Consider the following 18,692-nt stretch of genomic DNA (forward strand, 5'->3'; position numbering starts at 1 on the left):
TATACTGATACGTAATAATTATAATTAGTATAAATATTAATTAAATTATTATCGGTATATATTACAGTATATTATTATTATTATTATATATATATATAGTATAAATATTATTTTTATATGTATATTAAAAATATATTATACATATATTTATATATTTATTACATACTATAATATGTAAATAATATAATTTTTCGTGTATTTATCATGAAAATGATCATGCATTTATCATTATATCAAAAATAATTTATATCATTATAATTATATAATGATATAAATTAGCTTTTAATAATTTTTATGAAACATTTTATCGATAACATTCATTAATTTATTTTACAGATGTTACACCGTCAGAGCAAGAAGATTTGTTTATTAGAAAACTTCGGCAATGCTGTGTGGCGTTCGATTTTATGGATCCGATGGCGGATCTCAAGGGGAAGGAAATTAAACGCAGTACCCTCAACGAATTGGTGGAATACATCACGGCTGGACGAGGCGTTCTTACCGAACCTGTTTACCCAGAAATCATCAAGATGGTATGTCTATATCGTCGTTATTTTATCCACTTTTTTTTTCTTTTTTCTTTTTTGGTTTTTTTTTAATTATTCATGTTGTAAAATAATTATATATATATATATATATATTTTTTTTTGTGTAGATATCAGCGAATCTTTTCCGTACGTTGCCACCTAGTGAAAATCCAGACTTTGATCCAGAAGAAGATGATCCAACATTGGAGGCGAGCTGGCCCCACCTTCAGTTGGTTTATGAATTCTTTCTTCGCTTTCTCGAGTCTTCAGACTTCCAACCTGCCATTGGCAAGAAAGTTATTGACCAAAAATTTGTTTTACAAGTAAGGATTAATTTTATGAAAGAAGAATAAGTTCGAAATAACTGTCGCTATTTAAAATAACTTTTTTTTTTTTTATATCTCGGAAGAAACATTTTATTTATCTATTTTATATTTCAATATATATCATGTTTTATTGAACTATAAAAACAATATTATTCCAGTATATTAAGATATACTACTTCATATGTTTCTCAGAAAAAGAAAGGAAAACCGGAGAAGGAAATAAAAAAAAGAGATTTATAAAATTAATCATATGTATATAATAGAAAAATCATAATACCTTGAGAAAAAATGTTCGACGAAAATTTGAGGTAAACGTTTTTATTAAAACGATTGAAACCGGACACATTTTGATTAGTTAGTAATTTCTAGTGTTTAATGCTTCGTTTGAATCAACTGAAAATCAACAAAGTAAATGTTATTTCATTTGATATGACAATAATTATCGAACAAAATCTGTTTATATTAAGATGTAAATTAATGTTTATTGAGTAGATACAATAATGTAAATCGTAATTTATGATTACAGTTATTGGAATTATTCGACTCGGAAGATCCTAGGGAAAGAGATTTTCTTAAGACCGTTTTACATCGTATTTACGGCAAGTTCCTTGGTCTTCGAGCGTTCATACGCAAACAAATTAATAACATTTTTCTGAGGTACTTTTTGATTCACGTTATCCATATTATTTAGAATATTGATACCTGGAGAACTGGTTTGTTTATTCATATTAAAGACACGTTAACGTTGTTCTTTAATTATAGGTTCGTCTATGAAACGGAACACTTTAATGGAGTAGGCGAACTTCTTGAAATTCTTGGTAGCATCATTAATGGATTTGCTCTACCTTTAAAAGTAGAACACAAACAGTTCTTGATTAAGGTAACATTTTTTTTACATATTAAAAAAATTACATTGTGAATTAAAGATATATTTGATATGATTTCTTTTATCGTATATATATATATATATATATATATATTAGGGGGACCGGAAAGTAATGTCGCTTTCTTAAATTAAATTCAAACGAATAAATTTTTAACAAGTTTTTATTTTTAATCACAATCAAATATTGACATGCGCAGAAACGACATTACTTTCCGGTCCTCCTAATATATATATATATATATATGAGATCTCTTACGTCTAACAATTGATTTATCTGTTATACATAGGTATTACTACCATTACACAAAGTGAAGTGTTTATCGCTCTATCATGCACAGTTAGCTTATTGCGTTGTACAATTCTTGGAGAAAGACGCAACCTTAACGGAACCAGTTGTACGAGGCCTCCTTAAGTTCTGGCCTAAGACATGCAGCCAGAAGGAGGTTATGTTCCTTGGTGAGATTGAGGAAATACTTGATGTCATAGAACCTAGCCAATTTGTTAAAATCCAAGAGCCTTTGTTCAGGCAAATCGCACGTTGCGTATCCTCGCCGCATTTCCAGGTAATATGTAACTTGAATTCGTACATATATATATATATATATATATATATATATATATATATATATATATATAATTATAAATTATAATAAATTAAATTTTTGATATAATAGAAATAATCGTAAAATAATTTAATTGTTTATTTATCGATATACATAGGTCGCAGAGAGAGCATTGTACTTCTGGAATAACGAGTATATAATGTCGCTAATCGAGGAAAATAATCACGTAATAATGGCGATCATGTTCCCCGCATTGTATAAAATTAGCAAGGAGCATTGGAATCAGACGATCGTAGCACTTGTTTATAATGTACTCAAAACGTTTATGGAAATGAACAGCAAGCAATTCGATGAACTTACTGCCAGCTATAAGTCTGAAAGGCAAAAGTAAGCAAACGAATTTATGATTTTTTTTTTTATTTTTCTTCTTTTTTTTTTTCTTTTTCTTTTTCTTTTTTTTCGGTCGATTTTCTCGCAGAGTATAACGTCCGATATATTTTTCTCGTATTATGCAAATTATTCATTTCTTATTTAAATGATATCAAATTAATATAAAACAAATTATTTAATGAATATATATATATATATATATATATATAATGATAAAGAGAATTGGTTGTATATCATAAAAATATCAAGATATCATCCTACCTTTAATCTAAAAGTTCTTCATTCGTACAGAATTCTGTCGACTGATTTTAGTCTTTAAAAAAAATCTTTAAAAAAAAAAAAAATAGAAAAAAAAGAAAAGGTTAAATCTTTGATAAAAAATTTCTTTGTATTCTTTATTTGCTAGTATATATATATATATCTTTCTCCTCCTCCCCTCTCTCTCTCTCTCTCTCCCTCTCTCTCTTTCTCTCTCTCTCTCTATACATATTATACATATATATATATATATATATACACACATACATATATATACGTTTATCTAACAGAGAAAAGAAAAGGGAAAAGGAGAGAGAAGAATTATGGAAAAAATTAAACGAACTCGAAATAGAGCGACGCGGTGCACTAACAGAAACATCCAACAATTCTGTTCCTGCCACGACTGCACCAGCGACGCGAACCCGCCCCTGAGCTAGTATGTATATTCAGTTTAAAAATGACTCAATTGTTCAGAACCTTTTTTATAGTTTTTGGAACTCGAAATATTCACGTGAGTAAAGATAAAAAATTATTTTACTGCTGAAATTTTTTAGAATCGTTTCTACATACTAATTGTCATATATATATATCATTTATAAGTATTTGGTAAAACGTGTAATATATATTTTATATATATATATATATTACACGCATTAAATGCTTTTACATAAATTTACATATGAATATTATTTTTTTTTTTTTTTCCTTTTATTACAGGTGGACATACACTATTACGCTGCCCAGTTATTAGTCCTTAGTTTACGTCGATTGTCCATACACTACAAGCAAGAAATTATCGTTGTTAGAAAAAAAGAGGCAGAAGGAAGGAAAGAAAAAGAAGAAAGAAAAAAAGAAACAAATATCTCACGATGGCATTCTTGACGTAAAATACAATTTCTTTCGTTAGAATCGCGCCCGGAAGGCAAAATGGAGTTCGTAAATAAAAAAAAAATGAAAAAATATATATATATATACATATATATATATATATATATATATATATATATATATATATATATATATATATATATATGAAAGAATGAAAGAAAAAAGAAAGAAGAAGAGAAGGAAAAAGAAGGAGTTGTGAAGGAAGAAAGCAGAAAATCGCAATTGTATTGTTCTCTGACGCCATGATGATGATTGATGATGATAATTTTTAATAATTTTATTCTGTGTACATTAATGTTTATTTTTCTTTTTTTCGGATGAAAATCAGCAATCATTTAAGTTGTATAATGTACTTTCAGTGTCAGCACATAATACGAGGATGATATATTAGTGTGTCCCCTTCTTAAAGCTAAGATTTTCAGCTGTGCTCGGTTGGAGGGGACGATCGGGATGTAAATTTGAATGAATGCAGCAGTATCGTTATGAACCTTGTTTAACCTCCTACCCAAAAACCAAATCGACCCACCTACTCATACCCCCCTCCCCTACAATTATTTTTCTTTTACTTCTCTCTCTCTCTCTCTCTCTCTCTCTATATATATATATATATATATATATATATATATCACACACACACACACACACACACACACACACATACTCAAACTATCTCCTTTCTTTCTTTTCTTTTCGACGTGACATCGCACTTTGGATTATAAATAATGGCTAGTGTCTCGTTCGCCTGTGACTGACTCTGACTTTTACTATGATCCTCACCTCCGACGGAGCCAGCGGGGGAGGGGGAGCGTTGTTTGAAAATGTATCATATATTCGTATTAATGATGATAAATATAACAAAACGTAATAAATTAGGTAAATATATATATATATGTGTGTATATATATATATATATATATATATATATATATATATATACATAAATAATACAATATATTAATAAAAATATAGTAATATTGATGATACAAGAAAAATTACGCACTCGTACATACAACAGAAATATACCAAAAGCGGCAATTTTAATAAAAACGCGTGTATTAAGCATATATACGTATTATATACATACGAACTTCATGCGCTACTGAAGAAACACTAATGTTGTTTACGCAGACTGCATGCATGCACGCAAGCACGCACGCGCAACAACTAAATAATGGAACTAACTTTTTTCCACGAACGAAAGGATCTTATTGAAAGGATATATGCATAAGAACAGCATATCCAAGAACGATATATATATATATATATATATATATATATGTATATATATATATTCACGATAAATCGGGGAAAGGGGAGGGAGGTTGATCCGCCAAAAAAGAGATACGTAAAAAAGTATGGTTCTTTATTTTATTTTTTTTTTTTTCTTTTTTTTTCCTAAATAAAAGAGAAGAAAAAATGATAAAAAGATATGAAGGACAAGTATATACAATAATAAGAATAATAATAATAATAATAATAAAAAAAAGTTTAATTGTACCAAAATATTCATTGCTTATAAATATAATGATTAATAGAGATTACGATGCATAAGATTTATTCGGAGCTGTGCTCCCACTGTGGCCACCGTGAAAACGTGGGATCGTTTTTAAAATTTCTTACGATTGCATAATAATATAATAATATTAATAATAGTAATAATAATAAATAATAAATAATAAATAATAATAATAATAATAATAATAATAATAATAATAATAATAACGATAATTAATAATAACGATAATGATAATATTGATAATAAATAATACAAATAGTAATAGTGATAATAACGATAATAATAAAAATAATAAAAATAATAATAATAATAATAATAAATAATATTAAAAATAACGATAATAAATAATAACAAACAAATAATAGCAATTAATAAATAGATGATTAAACATTGAGTAATCATACTTGCTCATATTTTCATGAACTAGTTGGAAAAAAAAAAACCTATATACATTTATTATTATCTTTCATGTTTTACATTGTTCGTCAAATATTTTTCATCGTACTGTCTCTTAATATACTTTTTTATTTTGTACTTCTCATTCGCTTCGTGAAATGAAATTAGTTGCTAGAAAGAAAGTGAAGTACATGATTATTGTAAATGCTGTAATGTATAACTCCGAGAAACGTAGGTAGTATCGTACAAAGTCTTTAATGCGTAAATAGGCACTTTATTGATTGAATGTCTAATTTATTTTTACTCTGTTACTTTTTTCAATGCAGCTTACATGCAAATATAAATTAAAGGAAAAAAAAAAGAAAAAAAAAAAAAAAAAAAAAAAAAAAAAAAAAAAAAAAAAAATAGGAACTACATTCTGATGCAAATTGTTTTTATGTCACTGTAATATCAAAACCACAGTAGTTCATTCATGCGTGGCCTAATCCCTGTTAGCCCTGCAGATTTTCCTTTTTCTCATTGTGAACGCAGTTCTCTATTGTCATTTAGATATTTGACATTTAATTTTCATTGTGAGTTGGAGATATCATCGGGCAAGTAAGAAAGAGCGGGATATATTGTCTTTGATCGTATATATATATTAAAAAGGAGGAAAAAGAAAAAAAAAAAGAAAAAAGAAAAATAATGTAGATTGTAATACTGTTACGATTCATTAAGAAAAATGGAAATCACATAATATATCAATATTTTTTTACAGCATGACAAATTGCATTTCTACCACCATGTAGGACCAGTAGAATTCATTACTAAAACATTGAAGTTATAATAAGAATAAAACAACGTATGGATAATATAACATGTCTGCTGCAGGGAAACATAGACTTGGAAGAAGCTGCCTCAAACAGTTGTTTTACCTCAGCTTAATTATGCTAGAAATGCACGATACGTAAAAAAAAAAAAAAAAAAAAAAAAAAAAGAAAGAAAAAAAAAACTATACAAACATGAGATGCACTGTGATAGTTAACAAACAAAACCTATCATTAAACAACTGTTATTGATAGTTATTCAACGTTATTCTTTTCTCTTACTCCAATCAAAATTGAGAAGTACTAATTGAATTTGCCTATAACCAAATCCAGTGTAATCCTATTTTCTATTAAGCATTAATTGCAGAAACAAATATTTTCCTGGTAGTAAAAAGAAAAAAAAAAAAAGAGAAACAAACAAACAAAGTAGGAATTAAATTTTTTTACGCGCTACATATATATATATATATATATATATATATATATATATATTTTTTTTTTTTTTTTTTTAATTTATGATATAATATCTATATTTCATTTACATTTCGAACGGTGCTCTTATGATGAGAAGATCAAAACTGAAGCAGTAGGATAAATTTTGTATTTAAAAAAGAAATCCGGCAATAAATTTTCTAAATTTCATACTCTCCATAGGTACAATATTTCTACAGTATGTGCACAATATCAAACATTTATTGTAATTTAATCGCTATTTCAAGACACCCTGTATAAACGTAGAAATCTATACTCTATCAAAATTTATCACTGTTTAATACTCATTTGAAAAAAGTATTATAGAACTGTTAATAATATTGAATGTATTTATGATGAAGTTAATATTAACAATACTGACAAAGTTTTTTTTCAATAATATTAGTACCAGAAAGAACGTGCCGCATTAATTTTTATATCGTGCTTATGATTCTAGGATAAAAGTGAATTTTTTTATATGTTTTAATTCTGATCCGGTGAGTAGTAGGGGGTAAGTATTTTAATTTTACTATTTATTCATATTGACATCAAAAAAGATACTATATTATCTTAGATCGATAAATGTAAAATAATGAAGTAATTTATAGTTCTTTTTTTTTTTTTCTTCTTTTTTTTATCATCAATTTTATAATGCCACAACGTTATTCGTTATTTGAGAGAAATAAAATGAGTATAAATATGAAAATTATCACAATTTTGTATTTTTACTACAGAACATTTAATGTTAATGATATAAATTTTATAAAGAAAGGAAACAAATTGTGAGAAAATAAATATAAAAAAAATATTGTATAAACTATTTAAATTCACAAATTCAATTTTCTTACGTACGTAATTGGTAACTATCAACGAATCAAAAGGATCCTTTAATTGACCAATCGCATTGAAACACAACCTCTTGGTATAAGAATTGAATATTCCAATAATAGTTCTTCTATGCAAAGCTTGATTTTATTCGTTGACGAATTCATTGTCATTGTTATTGTCAAATTTTGATGTTAAATTGGTATTGTTACATTCTATGTCAGTGACTTTTTCATTTAGTTTCGTTTTCACTATATCGGCCATAATTAATATGATATTTTTGTTATACTCATAAGAATGGCTTTAATTTATGTGAACAAAATGTTTAGATTATTTGATTACTCGAAGATAAAATATCGATTTTTATGATTATAAATCGAAATGAAAATTGATTTCTAATAAAAAGTACATTACTGTATATATATATATATATATATATATATATATATATATATATATATATATATATATATATATTGTATATATGTATATATATATATTGTATTAATGGTATATAATAAATAAGAAGTTGATATTAAAAATGTAACCACTAATTTGTAGTGACATAGTCGTTAAAATCCAATAATAATGTATTATTAATATAATGCAGATTAATAAAATATTTCAGATTACTATATATTTTGTGACATACGAACAGTTTTACAATCAATTACAATGTTGTCGCGAAAAAATAAAGACTTAAGAACAATAAAAGAAGGAGTTGTAGGCAAATATATTAAGAAAGAGACACCGCCTGAGATGCCAAGTGAGATAAATTTTGGTTTTAGATTATTAAAAAAAAAAATAATAATACCTTAAAAAATTAAATTGTATTATTAAAAGTACATAATATATTATTGTATAAATATAAAAAGTAATAATATAATATAATAATATATAAGTATAAGAATAAGTCTTGTAGTTTATTGGACAATTATTATTTTGTTTTTTTTTAGTTATCAATGTATGGACGACAGAACCAAACAGAAGAGTAAGACGACGAAATCATCCTACAATACCATCATCGATGGTAAATTATATTGATTTATATTCATTTCAAATGTTAGATTTTTTAAAAATGTGGTAAATATATGATCACGAATAGAAGTCAATATAGATAGATATATTTTTTATAGTCTATTCCACAACAACCAAGTATAGTACAAAAATTTGGAAATACAAAAACTACAATGAGCGCTGTTGGATTAGGTAGTCACGAAGGAAAATATACTCCAAATAGTTCAGTCCCAGACTTAGCGCAAAGGTAATATTTAATATGTTAAAATTCAGATATGAAAAGTTATTATTTTTATTGCATAAACACTTGAGATTTAGAAATAATATTAATATGTAACATTTTATTTTATTAGATTTGCAGGTCTCTCTGTTAATACTGGATTAAACGAAGGTATGTCTTCTCGTACTGCTACACCATTATATCATTCAGGATTATCACCTGCTGTATCACATACTTATGTCAATCAATATGCTGGATCTGAATATCATCTGGACCGTGTTCAGACACCACAAGTGCCTTATTTACCATTTGATGTAGATACAGGTTATGAAGAATATAATCAGTCAGTATATCGTCAAAATGCTGGGTATATTCAATAATAATGATTAAAATTAAAATATTAATTAAAATATTAATCTAGTAATTATTGTTTTTATTTTATTAAAAACAAAATGTGAACATTTTTAAAGATATAGTAGATGTCAGTCAGAAAGATCAAGTTCTAGAAGCGAACAACAAGAAGAATTACCTTTACCGCCTGGTTGGTCGGTAGATTTTACACTTAGAGGTAGAAAGTATTATATAGATCATAATACAAAAACTACTCATTGGTCGCATCCTCTAGAAAAAGAAGGTTTGCCCACTGGGTGGGAAAGAATAGAATCACCGGAATATGGTGTCTATTATGTTAAGTGAGTGATTGATGATCATTACTATGTTATTTATTACGTAATTCATTCTATCTGTATAAATAATAATCTCATATTATTTGCAGTCACATAACAAGACAAGCGCAATATGAGCATCCATGTTATCCGCACGAAGTACAAGCTATAAGAGTAGTATCACCTCCTAGACATACACATTTTCATTCTCACAGTGTCTTAGTACCAGCGAATCCGTATCTTAATGAAGAAATTCCTCATTGGTTATATGTGTATAGTAGGGCATCCATTGCATTAGATCGTAAATTACGATGGGAGCTCTTTCGTTTACCAGAACTTGATTGTTTCAATGCAATGCTGACAAGACTTTACAAACAAGAATTGGAAGAAGTAGTTATGAGATATGAAGAATACAGGTTTGAAATATAAAGATAATTTTACAATATAAATTAATTTATATAAATGAATAATATGAAAAAATTTCAATAGGTCAGCTTTGTTATGTGAAATGGAACAAAGATTGAAAGATTTAAATCCTGAAACAGGAAATTCTTCGTCAGGTGCAATAGCTTTACGACGATCTCTTCCTTAAGTTTCATATGATATGATTGCAGGCAATTTATCTATTGTTATTGACTGAGTTATTGGTTCCTTTGTTAAATTAATGTATCAACGAATATCCTGATATTCTTTAAATTTGTAAATAACAAATAATACTTATTATTTTAATTATATTTTATTATTATATACATCTATCTTATTATTATTATGCTTTATAATAAAATTTAGAAGTCAGAATCTTCATCATTAGAAGTATTATTATGAGTGTTTATAATATTATTACGAATTTCATCAAGTTTGCTTTTATCATAAACAGTATTTTCTATTATATTAAATCCTCTTATCCGAATAACTTTACTTTCTTCTGTGTGGGAAGCAAGTACTCTGGTTAAACCTATATATATATCATAACATAATGTTTAGAGTTCATCTGATCATTGAATAAATCTAATAAAGCAAAACAAAAATTAAATAGATTAAAAAGTACCTTTTGGTGTATCCGGAGCTTCATGTCGTCCATTAGATAACATGTATAAACCAATTGCAAATCCATTCCATGCTATTATTGCATAAGCCATAGCTAATCTTAATCGTATTTTTTCTTTCGTTGCTTGATCTAACTTTTTGATATAACGTGAAAAAATCATTCTTACGTATCTAAAAATGAAATTAATAATTTAGAAAAATTACATAATTATTTATATAAAAATGTATGATAAATAATTATATAATATCCTAAATATATTAATTTACAACTATAATTTATCAAATATTGATATAAATGAGTTAACTGAAATACGTATCAAAACTAATGCAATTACATAACCTATAAACATAATATATTTTACTTTGTATTACTTATGTTTTTTTATAGTACTTAAACGATAAGATAACCTTATTTTATTGTCTTTAATAGAATGTATTTCATGAATTTTTCAAATTAATATTCAGATACTTTTGAATATTGATATGCTTAGAACTGACAAGGTATCCTGTCATTGCTTTTTACATAACTATTTGAACGTATACGTAAAATCTTGAATATTTGATCCATTTCATTGACTTAACCTAACACTAACACACAAAATTTGTTTTCATAGTAGATTTTTATTATTTCTATTTTATATAAAACATCAGACCATATAAAATTTATTATCACCTTTCGCTCGAAGTATGTGCGATTTCAGGGGCAAAACAAACAAATTTTGAAACCAGAAGCCCAATAGGGAAACACTGTCCCCCACTATGATTGTTTGTTATATAACCTTCTATAGACTATACTAACCCAATCAAATGAGTTAGTGCGTGACAAAAATATTATATGTATTAAATTTAATAGTACATCAGAAAAGTAAGAAAAAATTATATACCAGATTATACTTTTCTACAGATAAATTGTACAATTAAGAAACACTTTTCAATTAAACTTTATATTTTTGTTTCTAGGTAAACAATAACAAATAACCTGAATATATTTAAGTCGTTCGTAGTTCAATATTACTTGCTATCAAACATATAATTTATAAAATATAAAACGTAAAATATAAAAGATCAAGCTTATCGAATACTCTATTAATTTATACTATTATTATTATTATTATTAAAAAATAATAACAATGTAAAATGATAATACTTAATATAATAATAATAATACTTAATACTTAATATTTTGGAAACGTATAAAGATATGCAATCATTTCCTCGATAATAATAGCGTTATAACGTATATTTGCATATGACTTAAGTATGAAATTCTATATGTCTTTTCGATAGTTTCAGTACTTTCTTAACTAACAGAAGGTGAGTGAGACCCCGCTTATGGAAAGATCCACCCTTTGACAACCGTCAACTTTATATAACACACATAATGGTAGTGCTTTCGGTATATCAACAATCAAAGCGCAGTTCTCGCGCCTGTGAACATCCACGCATGTGCTCATCGACAAATGCGCGAGTAACCATACGAAATAATGGATATCTCTCTGAATTTACTAGTGCGAAAAGAATTCAAAATTTCCATGTATAAATCCAATCGCACCATGATGAACCAAGTCCTATTACGTTACATCGGACCTTCGTCGATATAACGAATCTTCTCTAATTGATCGGTTCATCGATGATAGAACGCTCGTACGAGAAGAATTCGATTCTTTAATGAGAGCTCCGCCAATCGATAAACAGATCGATCCCTCAACAAGAAATCTGAATGAATTTGGAAGATGTAATATGTCACGTGCCGAGGATCAGAACAAAAGGAGCTCGAGTCATTCTTTCCGAAAGAAAATACAAGAGCTTACAATCGAGGATCTCATCCAAAAATTCTACCTGAGAGATATTAAAGTAATTAATGTGAGTACTATCAATTCTGGTTTTACCACATGAAAGTTAGTATGATTGAAAACCCTCGAGCTGAGTGAAACTCTAATTTAAAAAACTCTACCCTTATTTTTAAGGTGACATGAGTTTAGAAAGAATTCAGGCCCCGACGTTAAATAGAGATATTAGCGTTTAAATATTAGTAAAATAATTTTATTTATTAATTATACTCTTCTAAGTACATGATTTATGTTTGCCCAAATTTTGATTTTATTTCATTTTATTTGATAGATTGAATTTATTTTATATCAATTGCATCTTATGATTTTTGTAATGTTGGTCAATTGTTTAAATGTTAACAAAGTAATCTTATTTATTAATGATTATTTATTAATGATAATGGAATTAATTTTACAATGTATTTTATAACAAGGGAATTCTATTATTTTTCATTAATTTTACTTATTTTCAAATATATTCCACCAGCTGGTCGTAAGAACAAATGTGACGGAAGATGCGTAAATGGAATTTTTGTTTTTTCACAAATATCGACTTTACAATTCCGTAATAATGTTGCCAGTCCAAGTGTCGTTTGATACAACGCAAATTTTTCTCCTACACAATGACACAAATTATATTATTCATTTAACGTGAGTATTTTGATTTTTACGATAGTTTTAATTTTCTTACCATAACAGTTACGAGGTCCAGTACCAAAAGGTAGATACATTTCATTCTTAATTCCATTATTTTTGGTCATAAATCGTTTAGGATCAAAAACATTTGGATTCAGATAAATTTTTGGATCGTAATGTAATCCGAGTATCGGTATCAAAATTTGTTGATTCTTCTGTATAGTAATATTAGTGCCTTTCAATGTGTAAGAAGGTATCGTACATTCTCTATGTAAATATGTTATTGGTGGATATTTCCTTAGTGCTTCTAAAATTTTGTATTTGGCGTATTACTAATACTACTTACAAAAAAATAACTCGACTATATTTGCATAAATAGATACTCACACACAGAGATTATTTTAATGATTAATGATAATTTATAATTCAATTTTTTTTTGCCATACGTACCTTTAAATGACGCATGTAAATATTTCAGATCTTTTATAGATTCGATATTTAAGGTACCGTTATTTTGTTCAAATACTTCATTGATTTCTTTGCGAACTTCATCTTGTATGTTATGATTTTGAGCTAATTCGTAAAGGGTAAAGGTCATAGCTAAGGAAGATGTTTCAAAACCAGCTATAAAAAACATGAACGCTTGAGCGCCAAAAAATATATCCGTTAATTCTGAAATACATATAAATAAATATATAATTAAATAATATATCCTAATGTTTTTAATATTTTCGATAAAAATAGATAAATCTAGAAAAATTTTTATATCTTACCGATCTCTTCGCTGAAGTTTTTCGAGTTTTTTTTCAATTCCATCATTAAATTTATGAAATCGTTTCTAACGATGTTATTTTTTATTCTGTATTCTATTGCATTTTTAACTGTATTTACAAAGAAAGAAGTTAGATGAACATTTTTGAATAAAAAGCCGAGTTGATCGTACAATTTCGGAAAATATATTTGCAGATTTTGTTTCAGTAAATTTATTATATTGTTCTCTGATATTTTTTTAGCTACTTTCAAAAATTCATTTTCTCCATCGTTAAATATATTTGTTTCCATGCCGAATCCAAATCTAGTTATCATTTCTATAATGTATTTAGTATTTAATTCATTAATGTTAAGGATATAATTATCAGGTATCTTATTAATATATTGCTCCAAATGATCTGTGGTTATCTTCATCAATGGAAACATTTCCTTTAATTTAACAGAAGTAAACACAGTTGTCAATTTATTCCTTAACGGTCTCCATCTTAACGCTTCGAGAAAAACGAGATTTTCCGACAGTGGATCTATCTTTAATAGTAAAATAAAATGTAATAATGGATAATGAATATTACAGATCGCTATTTTATTTTCCTTTGAATTTTTTAATTCAGTCTACTGTTATAATTATCGGCGTAATTATACAATAAGAAAATTATATACCTTTTTGGTTATGACTATGCCTCGTTGAGGGAAACTGGAAAAGTCTTTGATTAAAATGTCCTTTATCAATTGTGGATCTCTTAGCATGAGTACTGGTTTACTTCTAAAGAAGATGCCGACACATGGTTCGTCTTTGTAAAAATGGTAAATATTACTTAAATATTCTGCCATATTTATCTTATAAAATAATATATCCTTGATATTGCCGAACAGAGGAATGGGTTGAGGTCCTTTTACACCGCGGACCTTCCAGTAATCGAACGTCGAGGTCAGATAGTAATACAAAAAAAAAATAATTAAAGTAAGGCCACAAAGTATTTCAAATATTCCTGCCATATTGTTATCTTCAACGCGTGACGATCACTTCGATGTTATTACTCGATATCTTTATATCTGCAAAATGATATTAAGAGAATTTATTCTATTTAAAATATAAAATTTAATGTTGACAGAGTATAATAATTGTATTCAGTTGTATTATAAATAACGACAAAAGATGTATTATAAATTTCAAATGTATTATGTAAAATTGTAGTATGTAAAATAAATTTCAGAAATATTATAAATAAGAGACAAAAATATATCAAGCTAATCAAGTAGATATCAATTTCAATTCTTCTTATTGTATGCACATTTATCTAATGTAATGTATTATAGCCGTGTATACATTTACCATTCCATTTATTTTAAATCTAATTTGAAATTCAACCATAATTTTTTTTATTTTATATGAAATAATTGACAATATTATTTTTATAATTCATAATTAACATCATAACTAATATCAAAAATATTACGAATCGATTTGTAATATTAAGCAATTTAACATACGAGTGTTAATGGTAATATTGAATTACGAAATGACGATGAAAGTGAAATCTTGTTATTTGTAATATTACTTATCACAGCTCACATTGCTATTGATGATGTTGTTACTGCACGCGAGAGGAATTTAATCATGTGATTTTTTTTCTCGTTTGAAATCCGTTGAACCATTGAACAGTGAATGAACGTTATGTTCGTACTCTATTGTTAAATAGGCAGAGAGAAAGATATATATATATATATATATATCTTTTTAGGTGTTAAGATATAAATTCTATTAAATATGTAAAAATGCATATCGATTTTAGCATATATATTTATTCATTATTTATCGTCAAGGGCATCTTTCTCATTTGAACGGTGAAAAATGTTGCAAAATAAAATGTAAAAAATAAATTATTAAAAAATGTCAGAATTAAACATTTTTTTAAAGTTCTTCAAACATAACTAAAGTCTTTTAAGCATAACTATTGATGAATATATTTTAGAATCTAAGAAAAGAATCTGCATAAATAAATTTTAGATGAAATGATAATTTGTTTAAGTTAACGGTGTTCCATTTCATATGACGTCATATTACAAATATATGATAGGTTAAAAGTAAGAGACAATTAATCTTTCTAATTGTATTAATCATTCTTAGAATTTATATAGATTAATAATGTTTGAAAATATAAACAAAAGTTTTCCTTTTTCAAAACTTATTCCAATTAATTACATCTTCGTTTACGCTTCTTCTTCAAAAAATTATTAGAACTTTTGATTACCACCGAGTTCGTAATAAATATCCGTAATAAATATAAATTATTTATTAATTAATATATATAGATCAATTTATAGACAAGTATAATAAAATATCATTCTTTCTGAAATATTTACAAAAGAGATTAATCATAAAAAAAAAAAAAAGATAAATTCTTTTATTATTTGATTTATTAATAAGTTACTACTTGACTATCGATGTAGAAGAGAATCTATGTATTTGTGGCGGGAACTTATTTTATATATCTTAATACAAAATAATCGTCTATTATTGTAATAAAACGATTGATAACAATTTTTAATGATTTTTTTGCGATTAAATATTATATTTTATGCTATTCGTTTTTTTTTTTAATAAAATGTTAATAGGAATTAATATATTTATTAACACGTAATATTTCTATGGTAACGCAATTAACATGCGCCACGAAAATCGTTTAACCATCTTCATAATTCGTAAATGACATTATTATTGTTTCAGTTTATACCAATCAGACGGGTATCCGTATCGCCCTCATTAATTACAAGTAATTAGCAAGTTTTTTCTATCGTAAATCCTCTTTCAATATATCTATAGATAACTCAAAGTTATCAATATATCCATAAATAACTCGAATTTTCAGAAACTTTAGGAAAAGTTTATGCATTTTATATGTATGTAGATATATTGTGTTAGAGAAATGCTTATTACGAATGTATCAATGCATTGCACCGAACTCAACATTCATTTGCATATATGCAAAAATATTAAAATTTTTTTTTTTTTCGTTGTTTGCTTTGAATACAGGTATTTTCTAAGAAATTATATAGATCAATATGATAAGGTTTCAGTTCTTGGAATTTATATAGGTTATTATCATCCGAAAATAAATGTCATTTTTCGTGATTGCTTTTTTATTCCCGTCACTTATATACATTTCAAAGTATTAATTCGCCATATACTTACATACATATATGTTTCTTTTTCGTTCTTTCTTCTTGATAGTCGAGCTCAATTATATACAATTATTATCGAATTATGATACATTATTTCGATCATAAATGACATATTTATTCGATATGTATAGATAAAAATTCGACGAAATATTATTTTTTTTTAAATACAAAACACGCACACACACACATATATATATATATATATATATATATATATATATATATATACATGGATTCACGTAAATCCATCGAATTATTTCGATTTAACAATTGTTTATTATTTCGCGCGTAATATATAAAGGATAGAAATGATCTACGTACTTATGATACAAATATGTATCCATTTAACGTTTTTATGTCTCTAAAAAATATAATTGTTTCATTAGAAAATTATTGTCTACATTTAAAATTCGAATTAATTACATTCTTCATCCATATCATATTACCTACGTACTTTAATTATATTTTTTATTATTTTCCATTAAAATAATTAATATTTGAATAAACTAGCAATGTACTTGAATCACGAAGTCCATTTTCATTCCTTCTTGGTGGTGGTAGTCTCGTCGAATATTTTGGGCAGGATTACAAATACTTACGATTACAACTCAACGCATACACTCCATAAATAATTAGAATATTGTTAACGTATATCTACTTTCAATATATCATTCAATAGCTGCAGATACGATATTTATGAGGCCGTATTCGAAAGTTCGCATGTCATTGCATTTGAACTATTGCAACATACTTTGTTTTCTATTTTCTAGCTCTATTTTTATAATATCGATACTTCTCTCTCTTTTTCAAACTACGTCTTAATTAATAATTTTGTTTATAATCGTAATCGATGGTTTTTTTGTATTATATTCAATTTATATATATAAATATATATATATATATACACACAAACACACACACACACACAAACACACTTATGGATATTCCATGGACGCATATACGTACACACTTTTCATTATATTCTGTTTAATATGATTTCATACTTTTCAGATTATCAAGAATTTGATGAGTTAGAATAACACATCACCGTTATAATTACATTACGCGTTATATATATGTATTTTCTCTTTGTATATGTACAGATAAATTTATTTCTTTTTATTAACATAAAGCGATAAATAATATTCACATACTCAGTATATACATACCATACATGAATGTATTTTTAGGAAATTCTTCGGTCAAAAGCAAAACAAAAATAATCGAACGATTGAACTCTTTCAAGGATTGAAAAAAAAAGAGATCTTCCATTCCTATAGAGTATTTCAACTAGTACAAATCTATGAAGCGTTGATTAATATCGATTTAATTACGCATTTTATTAGAGAGAACATATTCATTCTAATTTTATCATAATTAATTTAATATTATAGGAGATTTATTATTATATAGAATAGTATAAAAATTTGTATACTTTTTAGGTTATTCATCATCAAATTTATTCCTCTCTA

At 26.3% G+C, this 18,692-nt stretch overlaps 4 protein-coding genes and 1 long non-coding RNA gene across 17 annotated transcripts in view; 3 read left to right on the forward strand and 2 right to left on the reverse strand.

Annotated features, from left to right (window-relative positions):
• The window catches only part of LOC124951843 (serine/threonine-protein phosphatase 2A 56 kDa regulatory subunit epsilon isoform), a 32,808-nt gene extending 28,850 nt beyond the window's left edge, over positions 1-3,958 (forward strand). For all 3 annotated transcript variants that reach the window (XM_047500783.1, XM_047500784.1, XM_047500785.1), the window contains 8 exons: positions 337-533; positions 656-850; positions 1,380-1,510; positions 1,616-1,733; positions 2,027-2,302; positions 2,460-2,689; positions 3,241-3,386; positions 3,668-3,958. In XM_047500783.1, the coding sequence (XP_047356739.1) occupies positions 337-533; positions 656-850; positions 1,380-1,510; positions 1,616-1,733; positions 2,027-2,302; positions 2,460-2,689; positions 3,241-3,382 (1,289 nt within the window). In that variant the 3' untranslated portion in view covers positions 3,383-3,386; positions 3,668-3,958. The remainder of the gene's footprint in view (positions 1-336; positions 534-655; positions 851-1,379; positions 1,511-1,615; positions 1,734-2,026; positions 2,303-2,459; positions 2,690-3,240; positions 3,387-3,667) is intronic.
• An 11-nt stretch (positions 3,959-3,969) lies between these two features.
• On the forward strand, positions 3,970-6,814 carry LOC124951848. Its single transcript, XR_007101735.1, has 2 exons — positions 3,970-4,711; positions 6,508-6,814. It is a non-coding gene; the product is annotated as an uncharacterized LOC124951848 (long non-coding RNA).
• A 214-nt stretch (positions 6,815-7,028) lies between these two features.
• LOC124951845 (scaffold protein salvador-like) lies at positions 7,029-10,570 on the forward strand. Of its 6 annotated transcripts, none has more exons than XM_047500794.1 (8): positions 7,029-8,257; positions 8,481-8,618; positions 8,809-8,882; positions 8,989-9,116; positions 9,223-9,456; positions 9,560-9,781; positions 9,865-10,170; positions 10,244-10,570. In XM_047500794.1, exons 2-8 carry the CDS (start codon positions 8,528-8,530, stop codon positions 10,344-10,346), a joined length of 1,158 nt encoding a protein of 385 aa, XP_047356750.1. In that variant the 5' UTR covers positions 7,029-8,257; positions 8,481-8,527; the 3' UTR covers positions 10,347-10,570. The 6 variants fall into 6 exon arrangements, with proteins under 6 accessions (XP_047356750.1, XP_047356746.1, XP_047356747.1 ...); XM_047500790.1 differs by having other exon boundaries at positions 7,029-8,071; XM_047500791.1 differs by having other exon boundaries at positions 7,029-8,071; positions 9,566-9,781.
• Positions 8,785-11,631, reverse strand: LOC124951847. Of its 3 annotated transcripts, none has more exons than XR_007101734.1 (3): positions 11,210-11,452; positions 10,803-10,972; positions 8,790-10,709 (listed from the first exon to the last, which is right to left on the reverse strand). XR_007101734.1 is itself a non-coding variant. In XM_047500800.1 (2 exons), the coding sequence occupies exons 1-2, from the start codon at positions 10,960-10,962 to the stop codon at positions 10,540-10,542; spliced, it is 330 nt and encodes a 109-aa protein (XP_047356756.1). In that variant the 5' UTR covers positions 10,963-10,992; the 3' UTR covers positions 8,785-10,539. The 3 variants fall into 3 exon arrangements, 1 of the variants encoding a protein (XP_047356756.1); XR_007101733.1 differs by lacking the exon at positions 11,210-11,452 and adding an exon at positions 11,475-11,631 and having other exon boundaries at positions 8,796-10,709; XM_047500800.1 differs by lacking the exon at positions 11,210-11,452 and having other exon boundaries at positions 8,785-10,709; positions 10,803-10,992.
• Positions 11,632-12,894: 1,263 nt separating this feature from the next.
• LOC124951842 (probable cytochrome P450 6a17) lies at positions 12,895-17,947 on the reverse strand. Of its 4 annotated transcripts, XM_047500778.1 has the most exons (7): positions 17,739-17,759; positions 15,611-15,723; positions 14,698-15,090; positions 14,040-14,565; positions 13,717-13,938; positions 13,322-13,573; positions 12,895-13,246 (listed from the first exon to the last, which is right to left on the reverse strand). In XM_047500778.1, exons 3-7 carry the CDS (start codon positions 15,031-15,033, stop codon positions 13,074-13,076), a joined length of 1,509 nt encoding a protein of 502 aa, XP_047356734.1. In that variant the 5' UTR covers positions 15,034-15,090; positions 15,611-15,723; positions 17,739-17,759; the 3' UTR covers positions 12,895-13,073. The 4 variants fall into 4 exon arrangements, with proteins under 4 accessions (XP_047356734.1, XP_047356737.1, XP_047356735.1 ...); XM_047500781.1 differs by lacking the exons at positions 15,611-15,723; positions 17,739-17,759 and adding an exon at positions 17,820-17,947; XM_047500779.1 differs by lacking the exon at positions 15,611-15,723 and having other exon boundaries at positions 17,739-17,891.
• Positions 17,948-18,692: the final 745 nt, after the last annotated feature.

Source organism: Vespa velutina, chromosome 9 (assembly GCF_912470025.1).
Source record: "Vespa velutina chromosome 9, iVesVel2.1, whole genome shotgun sequence".
In the NCBI taxonomy this organism is placed as follows: Eukaryota; Metazoa; Arthropoda; class Insecta; order Hymenoptera; family Vespidae; genus Vespa; species Vespa velutina.

Bases quoted from the DNA above. Each gene is read 5' to 3' on its own strand.
- LOC124951845 (XM_047500790.1), top strand. From the start codon at position 8,044: ATGTTAAATTGGTATTGTTACATTCTAT. The intron at 8,072-8,480 runs GTCAGTGACTTT...AAAATATTTCAG, and splicing joins TTGGTATTGTTACATTCTAT to ATTACTATATATTTTGTGAC. The intron at 10,171-10,243 runs GTTTGAAATATA...AAATTTCAATAG, and splicing joins ATGAGATATGAAGAATACAG to GTCAGCTTTGTTATGTGAAA.
- LOC124951847 (XM_047500800.1), bottom strand. From the start codon at position 10,962: ATGATTTTTTCACGTTATATCAAAAAGTTAGATCAAGCAACGAAAGAA. The intron at 10,710-10,802 runs GTACTTTTTAAT...ATATATATATAG, and splicing joins AGCTCCGGATACACCAAAAG to GTTTAACCAGAGTACTTGCT.
- LOC124951842 (XM_047500781.1), bottom strand. From the start codon at position 15,033: ATGGCAGGAATATTTGAAATACTTTGTGGCCTTACTTTAATTATTTTT. The intron at 13,939-14,039 runs GTAAGATATAAA...TATGTATTTCAG, and splicing joins AAACTTCAGCGAAGAGATCG to AATTAACGGATATATTTTTT. The intron at 13,574-13,716 runs GTACGTATGGCA...ACAAAATTTTAG, and splicing joins TTTACATGCGTCATTTAAAG to AAGCACTAAGGAAATATCCA.